Source organism: Solanum dulcamara, chromosome 3 (assembly GCF_947179165.1).
Source record: "Solanum dulcamara chromosome 3, daSolDulc1.2, whole genome shotgun sequence".
NCBI classification, from domain to species: Eukaryota; Viridiplantae; Streptophyta; class Magnoliopsida; order Solanales; family Solanaceae; genus Solanum; species Solanum dulcamara.
Genome location: NC_077239.1, coordinates 3,092,150 through 3,112,733, shown reverse-complemented (window position 1 = coordinate 3,112,733; position 20,584 = coordinate 3,092,150). Strand labels below are relative to the sequence as shown.

The following is a 20,584-nucleotide window of genomic DNA, read 5'->3' as shown; positions in this document are numbered from 1 at the left end:
TGGTAACCGTTCTCATATTTTTTTATTGTTATGTTATTGATTTTTAATAATTTCAGAAAATTTTTTTAATGGGTCAATTGATAATTTGATAGTAAATTATATTTATAGTATTTGATATATAAAGTCTTTGATTTAAAATTTAATTTCATACTTTTATTTAGGGCTATCTTGAACTCTGGGCTATTCTACAATGTAATAGTACTTGCTTCTGAGCAAAATGCAATCTGTCAACTAATGTGCATAATTTATTTAGTTTATCACCTTATTTTTAAGTTATTTTCAATTAAAAAATCATGTGAAAACTTAACGGTTAAATCGATAATAATGAATAACTGATAAGCCAATATCTTAATCTACATATCAATAATCGATAAATCGAACCGATAAACGTCAAAATCGAACTGAACCAACCGATAAGTAGTCTACTCTAGAGTCCCAAAAAATATGAAGTACTATTGTATTTTATTTTTATTTTTTAATTTTTCATTCGATATCCAAATTGAATCTGACTAATTAAAATTCACGCCATGTAACGGTTAAATCGATAATAATGAATAACTGATAAGTCAATATCTTAATCTACATATCAATAATCGATAAATCGAACCGATAAACGTCAAAATCGAACTGAACCAACCGATAAGTAGTCTACTCTAGAGTCCCAAAAAATATGAAGTACTATTGTATTTTATTTTTATTTTTTAATTTTTCATTCGATATCCAAATTGAATCTGACTAATTAAAATTCATGCCGTGTAAGGTCCTATTCGGAAGAAGTTCTCTCTACCAAAGATTTTTCTAAAACCCTTCTTAGAAAGTTTTTGAAGTAGGCGTTTTGACATACGATATGAAAATCATGATTGCAAATCAATATTTGGACATGCGATTTGGGATCATAATTTCAAATCTCAAATTTGCTAAAAAAATAAAAGAGTATCAAAACTTTTGTTAACAAGAAAGAAAGACTTTCCACTCTTCATCAGTAAAAATATTTTAAAACTTTAAATTAAACTTTAAAAAATCTCACATTTACTAAATACAATTTTTACAATAATATCAAAGATAACATTTTGTAAATACGTGTCTAACATCTTATTTATTTACATTATCTTTTATTAAAAAAAGTACTATTACTATATGAGTTAAAGACTATAGTTCATTTAAATATATTATACTATAAATAACAAATACGAAAATACTTGCAATTTAACCTTTTTTGCATTTGGTTATATACCCATGAAATAATAATTAAAAAAATATACCTAAGACCTCTTACAAAAATAAAAAATCACGAGAACTTGATAACTCAAGAGGTATTTGATTTACAGCGTAAATTTATGTTTTTGGAGTTTGTAAAGTTAATCTTCTCTCCAACAATGGCCCAATGAAAACACAAAATAAAGTAAAAGATAAAAAATTTAAAAAATGATATATATTTGCCTTTTGTGTAGACTATACTACACTATAGTGTTTGTTTAATAGCTAATAAAATGACAAACAACCACTGAATTTACTTTTTATGTTTCCATTATTGTGAAATAAATTAACTTAGCAATTTATAAGAGGGAGAAACATTAAAAGAAAGATTAATAGATAGAGATTTAGAGAATATTGTTTTTCGTATATGTATTTCTATATCTGTGTTCAATTCAAATTTCATAACAATCTTGCCTATATATATAGGCATAATTAAGAAGAGCAAATACCAAGTGGGCAAGTTGCCCACTTACGAATGGGGCCCACTTGGAAAATTACATCAAATTCACTATTTGAAAAATGACATCATATACACAATACTCCCATTTGGATGTCTATATAAAGAAAAAAAATTAGCGAAAGAATAACTATATATATAGTTATTTTCAATATCTATAAATGTTGTGCCTCGTTAAAACTTTATTAGGAAAAATTCAGTGGGAAAAAGTCTAGTGAAGTAAAAAGAGTACACACATCTGGTAATACGCCTTGAGTGCTGCCTCATTAAAAACATTACCAGGAAAACTCAGTGGGACAAAACTATGGTTAAGGGAAAAAGAGTACAGCGCGTATTTTACTCCCCTTGATGAAAACTTCATTTGATATTTTGGAGACGACGCATTCCAATCTTATATCTTAGCTTCTCAAAAGTTGATGTTGGTAATGCCTTTGTGAACAATTCTACAAGATTATCACTTGAATGAACTTGTTGTACATCAATATCATCATTCTTCTGGAGATCATGTATGAAGAATAATTTTGGTGAAATATATTTCGTTCTGTCTCCTTTTATGAAGCCACCTTTCAATTGAGCTATGCACGCGGCATGTCTTCAAATATAATTGTGGTACTTTGACATCATTTTTCAGGCCGCATCTTTATTTGATGAACTGTATCATCGATCTCAACCACACACATTCTCTACTTGCTACATGAATTACTATTATTTCAGCATGATTTGAAGAAGTAGCAATAATGGACTGCTTTGTAGATCGTCATGATATAGTAGTTCCTCCGTGTGTGAATAGATAGTCTGTCTGAGATCGAGCTTTATGTGGGTCTGATAAATAATCTGCATCTGCACAACCTTTGTTAGTATAAAATAAACTCATATCAATAGTACCCTTTAGATATCGCAAAATATGTTTGATACCGTTGTAATGCCTTCACGTTGGGGATGAACTATACCTTGTCAGCAAATTAACAGAACATGTTATATCAGGTCTAGTTGCGTTAGCAAGATACATAAGTGCACCAATTGCACTAATGTATGGCACTTCAAGACTAAGAAGTTCCTCATCCTCTTCTGGAGGTTGAAATTGATCTTTTTCCACTTTAAGTGAACGAACAACCATTGGAGTACTTAATGGATGTGTTTTGTCCATGTAAAATCGTTTTAAAATTTTCTCAGTGTAGGCAGGTTGATGGACAATTACCCCGTCTGCTAAATGTTCAATTTGCAGACCTAGACAAAATTTTGTCTTTTCAAGGTCTTTCATCTCAAATTCTTTCTTTAGATATTCAATCGCATTTTGAACCTCTTCAGGGGTTCCAATGAGATTTATGTCATCAACATAAACGACGAGTATAATAAACTTGGATTCCGTTTTCTTAATTATAACACATGGACAAATGATATCATTTATATAGCCTTCATTTATTAAGTACTCACTAAGGCGATTATACCACATACGCCTTGATTGTTTTAGACCATATAATGATCTTTGCAGTTTTATTGAGTACATCTCCCGAGACTTATTACATGCTTCAGGCAATTTTAATCCTTCTAGATTTTCATGTAAATTTCATTATCAAGTGAACCATAAAAGTAAGTTGTAACTACATCCATTAGATGTATTTCAAGATTTTTATTACAACTAGACTGATGAGATATCGAAATATTATTCCATCCATACTAAGTGAATATGTTTTCTTCATATTTGACCCCGGGTCTTTGAGAGAATTTTTGTGCAACAAGGCGTGCCTTGTATCTTACAATTTCATTTCTCTCATTTCGTTTTCGCACAAAAACCCATTTATAGCCAACTGATTTTACACCTTTAGGGGTTTGGACTACGGGTCCAAAAACCTCACGTTTAGCAAGTGAATCTAATTCTGATTGAATTATCTTTTACAATTCTAGCCAATCACATCTACGTCGACATTCTTCGATGGATTTAGGCTCAAGACTTTCACTATCTTGCATGAGGTTAATTGCAATATTATATGCAAAAACATTACTTATCATAATTTTCGATCGGTCTAAATTTATCTCATCACCGGTAGAACTTATTGAAAGTTCTTCATTCACTTGATTCTCAGGTTCACTGATTTCTTCAGGAATATCAGGATTATTCAAACCTTAACCTTCTTTAGGAGGTTCTTATATAGTATCATCTTTATTATTCCTTACGCTTCTTTTTCTAGGATTTTTATCCTTTGAACTCAATGGTCTACCACGCTTCAGGCGTGTTTGGGATTTAGAAGTTGTGATACTAGTAAATAATCATTTTTGGGACATCAATCCAGATAGGCACATTCACTGCAGGGATATGTGACTTGGTTATCCGCTTTAAATCAGTAAATGCATCTGGCATTTAATTTGCTATTTTCTGTAAGTGGATGATCTTCTGTACCTCCTGCTCACATGTGCGGATATGTGGATCAAAATGAGATAGTGATGAAATTTTTCACGCAATTTCTTTTTTGGGTTCCTTTTTCTCTTCCCTTAATGGCGAAAAAGTTATTTTATCAAACTGACAATCTGCAAATTGAGCAATGAATAATTCTCTAGTCAACGATTTAAGATATCGAATTATGGAGGGTGAGTCAAACCCAACATATATGTCCAACCTTCTTTGAGGGCCCATCTTTGTACGTTGTGGTGGTGCGACAGGCACGTATACCGCACAACCAAAAATTCTTAGATGGGTTATATTTGGCTCATGTCCAAATACTAATTGTGATGGAGAATATTTATTATAATGTGTCGGTCGGAGACGTACAAGTGCTGCTGCATGTAAGATAGCATGACCCAAAATAGTAATTGGCAATTTTATTTTCATTAGTAGAGGTCTTGCTATCAATTGTAGGCGCTTTATAAATGACTCTGCAAGGCCATTTTGAGTATAATAATAAGCAATAGGATGATTAATTTTTATCCCAATTGATAAGAAATAATCATTAAAAGCTTGGGATGTAAATTCTCCAACATTATCAAGGCGAATGACCTTAATTGGATAATCTGGAAATTGCGCTCTCAATCTTATTATTTGTGTTAACAACTTCGCAAACGCCAAATTGCGGGATGATAAGAGGCCCACATAAGACCATCTAGATGATGCATCTATTAGAACCATAAAATATCTAAATAATCCACTAGGTGGATGAATAAGTCCACATATATCTCCATGTATACGCTCTAAAAAGCTAGGATATTCTATGCCAACCTTCAGGGTCGATGGTCTGGCAATTATTTTGCCTTGATAACAAGCAGAACATAAAAATTCATCATTCGTAAGAATTTTCTGGTTCTTTAACGGATGTCCAGTTGAATTTTCAAGTATTCGTCTCACCATTATTGATCCAGGATAACCTATTCGATCATGTCATAACACAAATGTATTTAGATCAGTAAACTTCTGGTTTACGATCATATGTGCTTCAATTGCACTAATTTTTGCATAATATAGGCCAGACGACAAAATTGGTAATTTTTCCAAAACATATTTCTGGATTGAGACACTCTTGGTTATACCAAGATATTCAGTATTCATTTCATTTAGTGTCTCAACATGATATCCATTTTTGCGGATATCTTTAAAACTTAACAAGTTTCTTGGGTATTTTTAAGAGAATAGTGCATCTTCTATAACAATTTTTGTCCCCTTAGGCAGAATTATAATAGCTATTCCGGAGCCTTTTATCATTTTTAAATTACCAAAAATTGTAGTAACATTTGCTTTCCTTCTAAACAAGTTTGAAAAATATTTCTCCTCTTTAAAAATAACATGAGTTGTTCCACTATCAATTACATAAATATCCTCGTGATTGATCATTGATCCAAACAAAATTTGAGGCATGTTCATATTTTTCTTCAAAAAGAAAAGAAAGTAAATATTATAATTAATACATAGTTTATTACACAAATTTTATTTATTTACATGGACTAGAAAAATATAAACCAAAATATTTAGTATAGATAAAATAAAAAAAATAAAAAATAATTTAAATATTATTAGTCTTTTCAATATTCATATTTTCTTCTGAAAAATTAAAGAAATTAGTTACATCCAGATGCATAGGCTCAATATTATCTTCAGAGATAAAATTTGTCTCTAGATTATTTTCTGTTCTTTTCAAGGACGCCTGATATAGCTGAATCAAGCGTTTTGATGACCGGCAAGTCCGTGACCAATGCCCCATACCTCCACATCTATGATATACACTTTCTGAATTTTTCTTCGGTAAAGCTTCTGGCCTTTTACTCTATCTTTTATATTGCTGATCATTTCTCGGTGCCAGCCAAGCATTATGATTATAATTTCTTATTCGACCATGACCACAACCACGATTGGGGCCATGACCTTTTTTGCATTGGTTATAATTTGTCTGATTCACTTCAAAGAGTGGCAAAGAATCTACGGACAGACTATCATGATTTTTTATTAATAGTTCATTGTGACATTCAGTAATAAGAAGGTGAGATAGTAATTCAGAATATTTTTAAAACCTTTTTCGTGATATTGCTGCTACAGGAGCATATTCACGAGTGGAAATGTGGAGTATGTTTTTTCGAGTTTATCTTGCTTAGTTATTTCGTATTCGTATAAATTTAACTGAGCTATAATTTTAAACAAGGCAGAATTATATTCAGTTATATTTTTGAAATTCATTAATCTCAAGTTTAGCTAATCATGACGTAATTGTGGAAACATGACCAACTTCAGGTGGTCATATCTTTCTTTTAAATTTTTTCATAATTTAAGGGGGTCTTTTAATGTTAGATATTGTAATTTTAACCCCTCGTCAAGATGGTGACGGAGAAATATCATGGCTTTGGCACAATCTTGATTAGATACCGTATTGTCATCTTTGATGGTGGCTGCCAGACCCATCGATTCTAGATGAATTTCGACATCAAGTGTCCATGATGAATAGCCTTTTCCAGAAATATCAAGAGCAACAAATTCAAGTTTTGAAATATTAGACATGTTAAGAAAATAAAATTCTTACCCCTTTTATTACCTTTTTAAAAATATAGTTTAAAGCGACAGAGACTCGTGCTGATAACATGTTGTGAAATAAATTAACTTAGCAATTTATAAGAGGGAGAAACACTAAAAGAAAGATTAATAGATAGAGATTTAGAGAATATTATTTTTCATATATTTATTTCTATATCTGTGTTGAATTCAAATTTCATAACAATCTTGCCCATATATATATAGGCATAATTAATAAAAGCAAATACCAAGTGAGCAAGTTGCCCACTTACAAGTGAGGCCCACTTGGAAAATTACATCAAATTCACTACTTGAAAAATGACATTCAATACAGAATACCCATATTATAGTTGCTTTTATGAATAAGGTGGCGCAACAAACACAAGGATCGACGAAGGGTGAAAAATTAAAGATATTTTTTTATTTATGTTATATATATTTAAAATAATCAGAAAAAACATCAAAATTATCTCTAAATTATATAAAAAAAAATAATTTTATCCTTTGCTAAAAATTGATCTCGAATTTGTCCCACTAGTATCACCACAAATGGTAAAACTTTACGTGTATTGAAGGTTTATATCAAAATAAATAAAAAATAATTTGAAGCCATCTAACATAAAAAAGAAATTTGTTAATTGAGTGTGTTTGATCACTTAACTAACCTTTTTAGAATTTTGAATTTTCTTGATTGGAACCTTTTTAAATATTTATTTTAAAGACAAATTTGAGAAATAGATATCGGGTTAGGGGGTTTAGTTGAGACACTATCTATTGATGAGCTAAAGCATGCTTCTTGAGATGCAAGTAATAAATATCTTTAGCTTAAATTTTCATTTCATTTTGGCCAAATCCATTTTCATGTCCACTAATACTTAAATATGTTGGAAACTTAAAGATCAATAATAGACCTAACAATTAACATCCATTTCAACCATTTTTAATGTTATTTTTTAAAAAAAAATAAATTTAACATTAGATTAACAATTTAGCAGACTCTATTTACTCTGCGTCGATCTTCTCTATATTTATTTATTTTTTCTTCGATTATTAATCAGAAATAATAATTAGTATTGATGGTGGTGCTTCCTCAATCAGCGGCGATGCAAACTTCGACAGCCACAATAACAATGATTGGAGTGACGCCACCACCGTCTCTGCACGTGGGAATGTGAGGCAGTGTTGGTCACTATTCTCAATACGTTGAGGATCTGGATACGTCAGTAAATAAAGGACAACTGTATGACGTGTTCAATCAAGTTGCACAAGCGGTCGTCTATTAGGGCTTGCAGGATCAATCATGACAGGCATTCCTTAGATACGCTTATATCAATTTCACGATGTTGCTGCCCGATGTTGCTACTGTAAGGGAGTTGTTGAATTTTACCCAAGTGGATGGAATATCTACGAGCATAGGTGAGTCGAACTTTTAACAGATGATATAAATGAATTTTTTTCAAAGTTCATGGTATATTTGAGCTTTTCCTCTTGTTTCATTGTATTGTAATAACTGTATAGAAATTTTTCCTAAACTATTACTTGTCTGAATGTGCACTCTTAAAATTGGACTACTTACTTGTCAGTTAATAATAACCAAAAACAACAATTTAGCAAGCAAAAATTAAATTAAAGTATTGGAGCTAAACAAAATTGAACAGAAAATCAATGTAAATGTCACCTAAATAAGTGCTTTATTGAGATATTTTATCAAACAGATTGAAGTCAAATATAACTAAAATAAAAAGAGAAAAAACGAACTTTTTATATTTATTTTAATGACTTCATTTTCAACAAGTTATCATGACTTTGTTTATTTGTTTTTTGAAAATTTAACATTGGATTAATAATTCAACAAGTACAACATCGTCTTGGATCAAATCAACAATACCAAGAAAAAACATCACGTCACTTCATTGAGACATTTTATCAAACAAATAGAAAAGCAAACTATTTTTTTATGTACCAGTAACAATTCTTGAATTCGAAAATACAGATATTTGAACGATTATAACATACTTAAATTTGTATAAAATTAAATAAGTATATACTATATAATGTAATAAAATTCTATTGTCAGGTGGAACGAATGTATCTCATGCGACATGACGTGTAGGATATTGTGTTTACTTGTTTAATTTTAATTGAGTTTAATTATTTATTTATGCACATCCTAAATTGAAGTCCGGAGAACTTCAGTTGAGATCAGTTGAGACCAAATTAAAAAACATATTTATGCATTATGCCCATCCAAAAATAACAACATAAGATATTGGATTCGTTTGGCCATACACATTGCAAGCATTTCTCTGTGTATTTTCTTGAAATTGTGTATACAAGTTTAAATCTTATGTAAAAGCTTTCTAATAAATAGATTTTTTAGGAACCAGTAAAGGGCAAATTACCTTATTTTTTTTTCATTCTTTTTTAATTTTAATTTACATAAATCCGTTAAAAATATGGTAATTTTGATATATTAGTTCAATAATTCGGATACATTAATTAGGGTTAATTTTATGTATCAGCAGGTAACATTTAAAACATAATACATTGAGCATAAAGATAATTTATGAATCATAATTAATGTATCCGAATTATTGAATTAATGTATACTGATGAAAAGAATGAATTTTTGATTTTTTTTTTTGAAATGGACGGGAGTAATGAAAAATATGATAAATAAATGAGTATAATTAAGTATTTTTTCCTAAATATTAGGAGCCCATTTGGATGAGATTAAAAAAAGTAACTTTTATGTATGAAATGCTTTTAGAACTTTAAAGTGCTGAAAGTTATTTTTATAAATAAGCAGTTGAGTGTTTGGATAAAAATGCTTAAATGAGGAAAATTATGTGAATTTTAGGGTTAAAAGAATAAAAATGGTAGTTTGGGAATTTAGTTAAAATATAAGGGATATAAAAGTAATTTCCATGGTCAAAGAAAATGACTTTAAACACTTAGGAAAAAAAAAGTTAGGAATCCCAACTTTTCATTTTTGACTGACTTTAAGAACTTTCTGGCTTAAAGTTAGCATTAGGCAAACACGTTCAAAAGCTGAAAAGGAGCTTTAAGTTGATTTTGACCAACTTAAAGCCAATCCAAACGGGCTCTAGGTGTACTTTTCCTATGTAAATATTATATGCTATTGTTCAGAGCAGCACACATTATTCGAAGCTTTCAAATTTTAAATTCGCCTCTTAATGAATTTAATCATCTTATTCTAAAAATTCTAGATTCACGATATTTATTTTTCACTCTAATTTCTCTGTTTCCCTAATCTCTACTACTCATTAATTACTTCATAAAATCATTATATTCAATCATCTCCTTAATTTCTCCGTCTCCCTACTCTCTACTCATTAAATTACTTCATAAAACCAGAATCTTCTATCCCTTCATCAATTAAATTCCTCTCTATCCTCCTTTTATATTTTTAAAAATTTTAAACAATGAAAAAAAGAGTATATAAAGAAATTCACTTTATTTGAAATTTTTAAAGTTAAAAATGAATTGGAGTTGATCATAATTTTTCGGTAATATTTAGAATATAAATGTATTTTTTTAAAAAAAAAAATATTATTTGAACATAAAATATAATTAAATGAGGTTATTTATGAAAATAAATAATTTAGGATTTTTTTGAACATAAAATAAATTAAAAAATGAAAAAAAAATAAACTGAAAATAAGGCTTTGGGTGTTTTCCAAATTTCAAAATCCAACTTCAAGTTTTTTTAAAAATTTTCTTGATTAAATGTTGTTTAGAATAAAGTAAAATAATTTTCTAAAAAAAGTGATAAATTCTTATGGCCAAACGGAAGAAAGTCTTGTTGTTGAGCCAAATTCTTTTGTAGATGCTCTTTTTGGTGGTGTCACTAATTGGAATGAGTGAGTTGACCTAAATTTATGTGGATTAAGTTGTGCTAATAAATAGATAGGATTATTGATTCGTTTAAAAATTATTTGTATTAAAATTAATTAAGAAATGGTTATAATCCTACACATTTAATTTCTACTAAAATTTCTTTTTTTTAATGATTTAATTAAGTATACAACAATAACAACAATCCAGTGAAATCCCACAATGTGGAGTCTGGGGAGGGTAGAGTGTACGCAGACCTTACTCTTACTAAGGTAGGACGGTTGTTTCCGTAAGACCCCGGCTCAATGAAAGTATAAAAATAAGTCAAATTTAATCAAGTATCTAGTAAAAAAAAAAATCTTAATTATGAAAAAATATAACAAAAATACCACATTAAAAAAATGACAAGTTTTCTCATGGTCGATTAGAGATAATATCAGTCCGATTTCAAATGAATTAAATCGGACGGATCAAAATGAATTGAGTTAATAAATGAGCGGATTTATAATCTACCCAAATTTGAATGGTTCGGACAAGTTATTTTTTCATGTGATGAATATCTATTTTTAGGGAAGTCATTTATTTTATTACCGAAATTCAATAAATCAATTAAAAGAATGAGAAAAAAAGAGCTTCATTTTTTGTGTAAATTTTAATGAAGTAGGCTGATTTTCTATATTTGTTTTTTTTTTTTACCAAATTTGAATAGCATTGTTTGAGCATCTGGATTTAGATTAAAATGTGATTATAAATGATTTTTTTTATATTATATGATTCGACTTAGATAAATATAACGACGACGCTGCAATGATGATATTATCGAAGGAGGAGATTTATCTTATTAAAAGTGAGTACCAATTAAATAATTTTAAAAAATGAAATGCAACTTAAATAACAACATTCAGGTAAGGTGCTTAAATGTCCCATAAAATTTATATCTAATTTTGCCAACCCTACATCAAATTAATAAACCTCCACATTGAAATGCAAACCTAATAATCATGTTGTTAATGATTTAGTTAAAAAAATACCTCTATTATTATTTAGTAAATCAAATATATCTTTTTTCATATAAATATATATTTTTATTTTTAAAAATATATATTTTCTCCCCTAATAGTAACCTTACTTCAATTCGGAAAAAATTAAGAAATAATAATATTTTTTATTTTATTAGGAATTTTTTATCGTTAGCTAAATAAAAATTCGTGATGAAACTTTCTATTTTTTTTTATATTTATATATAGCTATAATAATGATAACAAATACTAAGCACGTACTAAAAAAATTATAAAAGAACGGACAAATAACTCGCTTATTTATTACCTTAATTTATCTTGACACGTTCAAATTTAGTTCAACTTTTATTTTATAAACTTTGTGCCAGATGACAAATACCATCATATAAATTAGGATGGCGAAATTAAAGTACCTTTTTAATAAAACTACGACTTTTGATATATAAATACCCACACACAGTAGAGCAAAATTAATGGAGCTATTTAGAAAAAAATCTTTCTTATTAGTTTTATTGCTTGTAGTTTTATCATTATCCAACTATGGTGTGTTTGGTTCCTATGAAGAATTACTTACATGTTATGAATATTCAGTAGCTGCTACTAAAAAGGACAGTTTGGTGCACTAAAACTCTCGCTATGCGCAGGGTTTGGGGAAATGTCCGACCACAAGGGTCTATTGTACGCAGTCTTACCTTGCATTTCTGCCAGAGGCTGTTTCCAAGGCTTGAACCCGTGACCTCCTGATCACATGGCAACAACTTTACCACCAATTACAAAAGTGGTTATCATTTTCAACCACCAATGAATTGGATGAATGGTATGTAAGTTTTTTTTGTATATATACTTCCCTTAGTAAAATTTTTGGCTCCGTCAACATTATCCACCCCATCCCTCTTTTGTGTGTGTGTATATATATATATATATATGCATATACATACCTTATGTATATGTATAGAGATGTTGGTACATGTGCGGTATATTTGAAGTATATACATTTTGAATGATTAAATTCATAGCTTTTATATGTATTTAATAAAAAATTTAATATAAAAGTTTTGATTCGTCCAGATACATGTACTTAATATTATAGTTCACCTATTTGATCATCTCATCAAAAAATTTAAAATATTAAACAAAGTTATTATAATAAAATATTGTTAAAAAAAATTTGATTGCGTGTGAATTCACGAAACTTGCACACACGACACAGCAAAAAAAAGTTAATTTGTTTCTAGCTCTGCATGAATAAATATATTAGTTTTTATACGTATATATAAAGGGCTGTATATTTATCATAATCTCATTAATTAAAAAGGACAACATTTAGACAATAAGTTTGGCTTTTAACTTGTTTGTCTTATTTTAATTTGACATAAAATTTTAAAAAATAATGAAGACTTTTAAAAGAAATATGCTTTTTGAAACGGGCTTAAAAAATATGACAAATAAATTAAAATAATGAGAATTATTTAATATATATATAAGTACTTCAATATTAAGTTATGAATATGTGATAATTGCATTCAATCGTTCATCTGCTAATCGTTTTTTTTTTATGGATTCTCTCGACGCTTTCAAACATACAAAATAGACCCCAATGGTGAGTCAGAAATTTAATTATTATTATTATTTTCATTCATTTTTACACAATTACTAAGATTTAATTATATTATTGAAGTTTTTTTTTTTTTTTTTTTAACAGGACCAATGTATTATAGTGGAATTTATCATCTATTCTAACAGTATAATCCAAATGGATCGTCATCTGGCAGAATTATTTGGGCCCATTCAATCTCAATGGACTTAATCAACTGGACCCCATTGGAGCCCGCAATTTATCCATCTGAAAAATTTGACAGGTATAATGCTTGGTCTGGATCTGCAACTATTCGACCCGGTAACAAGCCCATTATCTTATATACAGGTATAAAAAATAATTAAAATTTAGATATTCAAAAACTAAGTATTATAAATATTAATAGCCTTTAAAATGATGGTTAGTGTTTGATTATCGACGTTAAAAGTAACTATTTGTCATCCCCCTTATATAGAGGTGTAGCAGATGTATACATGACTCAAGTCCAAAACTACGCAGTCCCAGCCAACTTATCCGATCCATATCTTCGTGTGTGGGTCAAGCCTGATAACAATTCATTAATTGTTCCAGACACCAGTATCAACAAAGTCCAATTTCGTGATCCTTCAACAGCTTGGATGGGCCAAGATGGGCATTGGAGAATAGTGGTAGGAAGTGTAAGAAAACAAAAGGGACTGACAATATTGTATAGAAGCAAGAATTTCATCAATTGGATCAAAGCTAAATACCCACTTTATTCATCTACTATTGCTGCGGGAAGTTTTAAATGCCCAGATTTTTTTTCCTGTTGCATTGCAGAGTACTAATGGCTTAGACACTTCATCATCACACAAAGGGAAAAATATTAAACATGTTCTCAAGTATAGCCTCCCTCTTACTTATTCTGACCAGTATACAATTGGTACATATGATACAAGAGAGGATAGGTATATTCCGGATGTCAATTTGACTGATGGTTCGAAGGAATTGAGACTTGACTATGGAATGTTCTATGCCTCTAAGTTGTTCTATGACCCTAGTAAGAACAGAAGAGTTGTGTGGGGTTGGTCATATGAAGGCGATAGTTTACCTTTTTTCGAGAACAGAAAAGGATGGGCTAGAATTCAAGCTATACCTCGCAAAGTATGGCTTGATGCCAGTGGCAAACAATTAGATCAATGGCCTGTTCAAGAATTAAAAAGTTTAAGAAAGCAAAATGTGCGATTGAGCAACAAAAAAATGGACAAAGGAGAGAAGATTGAAATAAAAGGAATCACAGCATCTGAAGTGACATTTTCCTTCTCTAGTTTGGACAAGGCAGAGACATTTGATCCTAACTAGGCTAATCTTTATGCACAAGATGTTTGTGTCATCAAGGGTTCAACTGTTCGAGGTGGGCTTGGGCCATTTGGACTTGCAACATTGGCTTCTCAAAACTTGGAAGAATACACATCTGTTTTCTTCAGAGTATTCAAGGCTCAAGAAAAGTACAAAGTTCTTATGTGCTCTAATGACACGAGGTTTGTTTTCTCCAAAACTACATTTTTAACCAAATGTAATTAGTCAACGTACCTAATATTAGTTTGTTTGACTAACCTTTTAAAATTTTCTCATTTAACATGCTTTTCGAAAAGTAATTTTTTGAAGAGAAGTTATTTGTGTTAGACTAACCATTTTGAAAAAGACTTGTCAAACATCAGAGTAGCAATTTCCTAAAAGTTGGGTCAAATGTCTCAACTATCTAAATAAGACTTTTTACTTTCCTAAAGCTTGGCCTAAAGGAATATAAACGTCAACATAGCTTAAATATATAGGAATAAGCTAACCTCATAATTCTCCTTCTTAATTGGCAGGTCAAGCTTTCAACACTATAATCCAAAGTGCAAATCATCATTTGCTGGATATGTAGATGTAGGTTTAGTGGGAAAAAATTGTCTCTTAAGAGTTCGGTAAGTTTCCTTTCATTATCTTCTAGTTAATGGGTTCTCTACATATATCCTATTCTATATGGATTTTTTTTTAAAAAATTCCACCATTTATATGTTTACAGATTGATAACTCAGTAATGGAAAGTTTTGGTGTTGGCGGCAAAGTATGCATAACATCAAGGGTTTATCCAATGTTAGCAATTCATGACAAAGCACATTTATTGGCCTTCAATAATGGCACAGAGACAATCACAATTGAGACCCTAGATGCCTGGAGCATGGATACAGCTAAAATAAACTTAGCCAAAAACAAGTAGAAAGAGAGAGAGCTCTTTCTTTCATAGAAATCGCAAAAAAGGGTATGTTGCTGCCATTTTGAAAGGATTCAAAAGCACCGAAGTAATGTCTAAACCCAATGATTTAAAATAAAACAAAGATAAAGGATCCCAGAACAAGGAAACACTTACCTTGGCATTTGATGTATTGGGATCTACTGGTTCCTATAGAACCTATCATTAAAACATAGCTGTTCAAATTGTTTGTAATCTCCAGGCAAGTATCCAAGTAACAAATAACTTTTACTTGCTCGTATTTCAACTATTCGACTACTATTAATGCAATGAAAAAAAAATTACCTAACTTTTTTGCATCATCCAAGTTGCAAAGCATCAAAAACCCATGACTCTTTTATATCTCCTTCTCCCTTGGCCTGATAAAAGATACTGAATTCGGCCTGATCAGAGATATTAGTTTTCTTGTTTTATCATTGCGAATAAACTATAGGAGCAGATAATACTCTGTCTCCACAAATACCACATTGGATATATCCCATAAATTTACTGAATGGTCACAACAATCAGAAGGCAAACTTACATAAAAAAACGTGAAGATATTGCCATTGTCACTTCAAATTTTCGGTAACACTAGGATCCGATTGCCTCATGAAATGAAATGAGGAGATAAAGGCACCAACAAAATAAAGACCCTATGCAACAAGGCTCCACTTGTACAAGGTACACGGCCTTGTCACCACAAAAGATTTCACAGATATAGCAGGATTCCCCTCATATGTGAACAAATTATACAAACTTGAAGTAGTCGTCCAAATTAAATTTTTTAATATCAAGAAAAACAGCAATCAACGGACAATAGAGGAACATGAAATCTCCAACTGCAATAAGGTGCTAGGTTCTTATGGTATCCCACACACCCTAACATTTCTTTCCAATGTTGGGACTGAAAATAGAGAAGATTAGCTAACATCGAGAGATAAGCACTAGATCCAATCATTGAAGACAACTCTTTCAAGAATTAAAAACCAGGAATAACTCTTTAGAGTCAAAGATGGCTTGCAAGTTGGTATAACTTAAGACAGCAGGCACATAAGTCATCTAGTGGTTTAATCTATTAATTAACTAGTGTAGCAGTTGAAATGTATCAAATTACTGACAAAGTAAAGAACTATATGATTGATAGACAATTCAACTAGACAGGGAAACTGCCAGATAAGAAAATGGTGATTAAAACCACTCGGAGGAGCCACAGAATCTTCACTGCAGTAACCACTCGGCCAATTTGAAAAGTCTCTAATTATGCATACTGTCGTACCATGAGAATGTAAATATATGATCAAATCAAATAATTTGCAACTACCCAGTGAAATGCATAAGATGTAAACTATACATGGCACCATGTGACTGATGGAGATAAACACACTTCAACTAGGAAGGCAACTACCTGAAGAAGGCTCACTACTGGACGCGCTTAACTAAGGTGGATTTTAAGATGAACTATCAAAACTCACTGCAGTTGAAGGAACATGATAATGGCATCAGTCTTTAATGCAAGTCTCTACATGAAAGGCTGGAGGCTATCTGTCCGTGAATATACAAACTGCGTGCTTTGGGCATAGCAAACTGGTTGACAAAGAGTGCCGAGAGAAATTACCCCAAATGCAAAGCTCGCAAGCCAACCGTCTGCATTCTTCTAAAATTTAGGATCAAGCATTACCAATCTAGGTATTAATCACTTGACCAATATCATAGATACTTTAATTTGGTCAACCTATCGCCGAACTCAATTTTCTTTCCTTGCGGTAAGGCCATCTTACCCTTAATTTGACCATTTAAGCTACCTACACCAGGGTAACCCAACTCATTCATCATCAAATAAATTCCAAGTTACCCATACCATTATTTCATCCAAACATGGACTATTCCATTCATTCCCACCATTCAATTAACTCTTGGTTCTCAATCCTTCAATTATATATAATTTCAAATGATGAATCACAATTGAAGTGAATACCCCTATGTATTATGACAAAATTATATATCACTTGGACCAATTGATGTTTTTTCACCCGCCAAAATCATGAAACATGAACAAAATCACAAATCATCTATCTAATGGTAATTACATCTTTAAACCAAGCTGCATATTAGAATTCCAATACAGTTAACAAGTACAGGAGAATCTACATAGCATATAGCAATTTGTAAACCGAATTACAGCAAACATAAGACAGTAAACAGAAGCCTACTTTAAAGCTATAAGAGATAGATTTGATCACAATTCACAAGTAATGAAGTTCTTCCAATCACAATCATATAACAATCTAACAAAACTATTTTCCATTTAAATTCTCTTGATCTCCATTGCCAAATGTACACCAAAATTTCCTAGAATAATATTTTCAACTCCCATTAATACGGTAAACATCCATAAACTGAAGAAACGGATGAAAAAACATATAGGACTATCTCCATTGTATAATATTACCTAATGATGGACTCCATGAACGAAAACCTCAGTCCAGATTCATTAACAATATGTATAATTCACTGAGATGTATCAAAATTAACTGAACTGTTCGTGATCATTTCAATCTAGAAAACCTGTTTGGCGGAAAACAGCATTGCGAACTCGACGAAGATCTCTCCCTTTGAGTGTTCTTCCCACGCCTTCAAGCACCGAAAACGTGGTTTTAGGTGATCTAGCTGATCCTCTGGCTACGATCTCATGCGGGGGAAGCATCTCATCATCGCCCTCATCATCGATTTCCACGTCAGCAAGGCCACTTCTGGGCGCCTTCTTCGGCATCATCGGCACGTTCACTGGCACCGAGTGTTGGAACTTCCTCACCGGCATAGTCTGTGAATAGTTACGGTTATAGCTATGTTCTCTATCCAATGGAGGCTTGGGAATCGTAGGAAACGCTCGCGCAAAAGTCATCGCTGCTGAAGGCGAAGGTGAAATCGGCGGTGAATGAAACAGTTTTTTACCAGTAGGTGAGGAAGTAATCGAAGGTTTCCGATAAACAACGGGACGGTTAAGTTTCCAGTGATCCTCATGCAATGCAGCGAGAATACCGAATTTCTCCGGTTGACGGAAAGCTTTCCGGCGAATATTTGAAGAAGGGGAAGTAGAGCGATGCTGAGGTTCGGTGAAGTCTCCTGTCCAGAAAACTTCGTCTTCGTTCAGCTCATCGTCAGCGATGGATACATCTACATCGCCGATAGCACTATCATTCTGTGGCGGAGAGAATACGCCGAGAAATCGATCGGAGGACGGCGATCGTCGGTGGCGAAAGCTAACGACGCCGTTTTGGTCCATCGTCACTCCACTTCAGTTTTGCAGATGAATGAAGATCTCAATTTATAAAAAGCACAGGGGCTTTAAAATAATTTGAACGGCTGAGATTACTCACGTGGGACCTACTTGAATAATCAATGGATGATATTTAATGGAGATGACGTAATAATAATAACATGAAATAAACAGAGATTATGAACAGAAGGTCCCACTTTTATAAAGTTTGATTTATTACTTTCAACTAAATTAATACCAATAATAAATGCATAATGTGTAGTATTTCTTTATATAAAATTTTATCATTTGAAATAAAGGAGAATTAAATTGTTTAATGACTAACGAAATGAGTTGAGAATTACGATATATCAACTTTGACATTGTTACTTATTTCAATTGCATATTATAAGGAAATCATCCCAAGTAAAGTTTAAATGCCGAGTCTTCCCCAATAGTAAAAAGACGATATAGATTAATTGATTGAGTTCAAATTATATATAAGCGTATGAGATGAGTATAAATAAAGTGATATATACTAAAAAATTTAAATTTTAAATTTGATATTTTAAAAATATTTGTCATGTTGAGAGTCAAATTATATAAATTTTAACTAATATTTAATAATTTATTTGATCATGCTGATATGAGAAGAATTACAACTTTATATTTATTTTTGTGTAATTTTGTAAAATTATTCTAATTTAATTTAACTATAAAAATTAGTTAAATTAACTCTTAATAAATTAAACGTGATAACTATTCTGGGATGAAAAAGAATTAATATTCAAATAATTTTTTATCACAAATTTTCAAAATATTTTTTAATTAATGCTGATAATTTTTAGAGGTGCCTTCTTTTTCCGAAGATTTATATTGGGAAAGAAATTCAACACAGAACCCCCATTAAGGAGGCATAATCTGATTTCATTTATTTCTTTTTGCTGGTTTTCAAGTATGGGGTCCACTAGATTTAAGAAGAACATTCTATCCGGAACAAGAATAATGTTTATTAGTCAGAGCCTGTTTGGATGAGCTTAAAAAAATAAATTATGTATGAAGTGTTTTTAAAATTTTTAAGTGCTGAAAATTATTTTTATAAATAAACAGTTGAGTGTTTGGATAAAAGTGCTTATGCTGAAAATAAATTATTGATGTGTTTGGCAAATGTGAATTTTAGGGCTAAAGAGAGTACTTTAGAAATTAAAATAAAATATAAGGGATATAAAAATATTTTTCATGGTCAAAGAAAATGGCTTTAAGCCCTTCAAAAAAAGTTAGAATTTCCAACTTTTCATTTTTAGGTGACTTTAAGAACTTTATGGATTAAATTTAACATTTTAAGTTGGTAGACAAACACCACAATAAGCTAAAAGGACGTTTGACCAACTTATAAGCCCATCCAAACAGGCTCTTAACCATGCTACTAAAAATCTATTTTAGCTCCTAATCTTTATCAGGGGTTTATTAATAGGGGCGACGCTAGAGTTCTGATGATATGTTCGATCAGTCCGATATTGAATTAAACAAACACTTAACCGTATCATCATGATAACGATGGATGTTCAACCTTTACATCTCTTCTTTTGTCAATAAAAGTGAGTGAGGAACGTCTAGACGCTAATCTAGCAACTGATAGTTAGAAGGATTCAATAAATTTTGAATTTATCTTAAAATATTTATTAAATGTGTATAAATATAGCGTCATATGCGACAATGTGCATGGATATACTCAAACTAATTTGTATATGTTAGGTAGAACATGTGTTTACCTGTTTAATTTTATATAATTTCAAATATTTATTTGTGCATATCCAAAATTTAAGGACATGAATAACAATTAAGATCAAATTAATGGACATATTTATGTATTATATAATTTTAATCTAATCAAATTGCATTGTGCGATCATAA

The 20,584-nt window shown here is 30.9% G+C and overlaps 1 protein-coding gene, 1 long non-coding RNA gene and 1 pseudogene across 2 annotated transcripts; 1 reads left to right on the top strand and 2 right to left on the bottom strand.

The window, feature by feature from the left end:
* Nucleotides 1–12,051: 12,051 nt before the first annotated feature.
* LOC129881444 (beta-fructofuranosidase, insoluble isoenzyme 1-like) lies at nt 12,052–15,533 on the top strand (annotated as a pseudogene).
* LOC129881445 (uncharacterized) lies at nt 14,249–15,945 on the bottom strand. The gene is made up of 3 exons (XR_008765579.1): nt 15,718–15,945; nt 15,550–15,591; nt 14,249–14,337 (listed from the first exon to the last, which is right to left on the bottom strand). It is a non-coding gene; the product is annotated as an uncharacterized LOC129881445 (long non-coding RNA).
* Nucleotides 15,946–17,601: 1,656 nt separating this feature from the next.
* On the bottom strand, nt 17,602–18,713 carry LOC129881443 (protein S40-7-like). The gene has a single exon (XM_055955650.1). The coding sequence runs from the start codon at nt 18,695–18,697 to the stop codon at nt 17,966–17,968; it is 732 nt and encodes a 243-aa protein (XP_055811625.1). The 5' UTR covers nt 18,698–18,713; the 3' UTR covers nt 17,602–17,965.
* Between the last annotated feature and the right edge of the window lie 1,871 nt (nt 18,714–20,584).

Coding starts and splice junctions, on each gene's coding strand:
- LOC129881443 (XM_055955650.1), bottom strand. CDS start 18,697: ATGGACCAAAACGGCGTCGTTAGCTTTCGCCACCGACGATCGCCGTCC.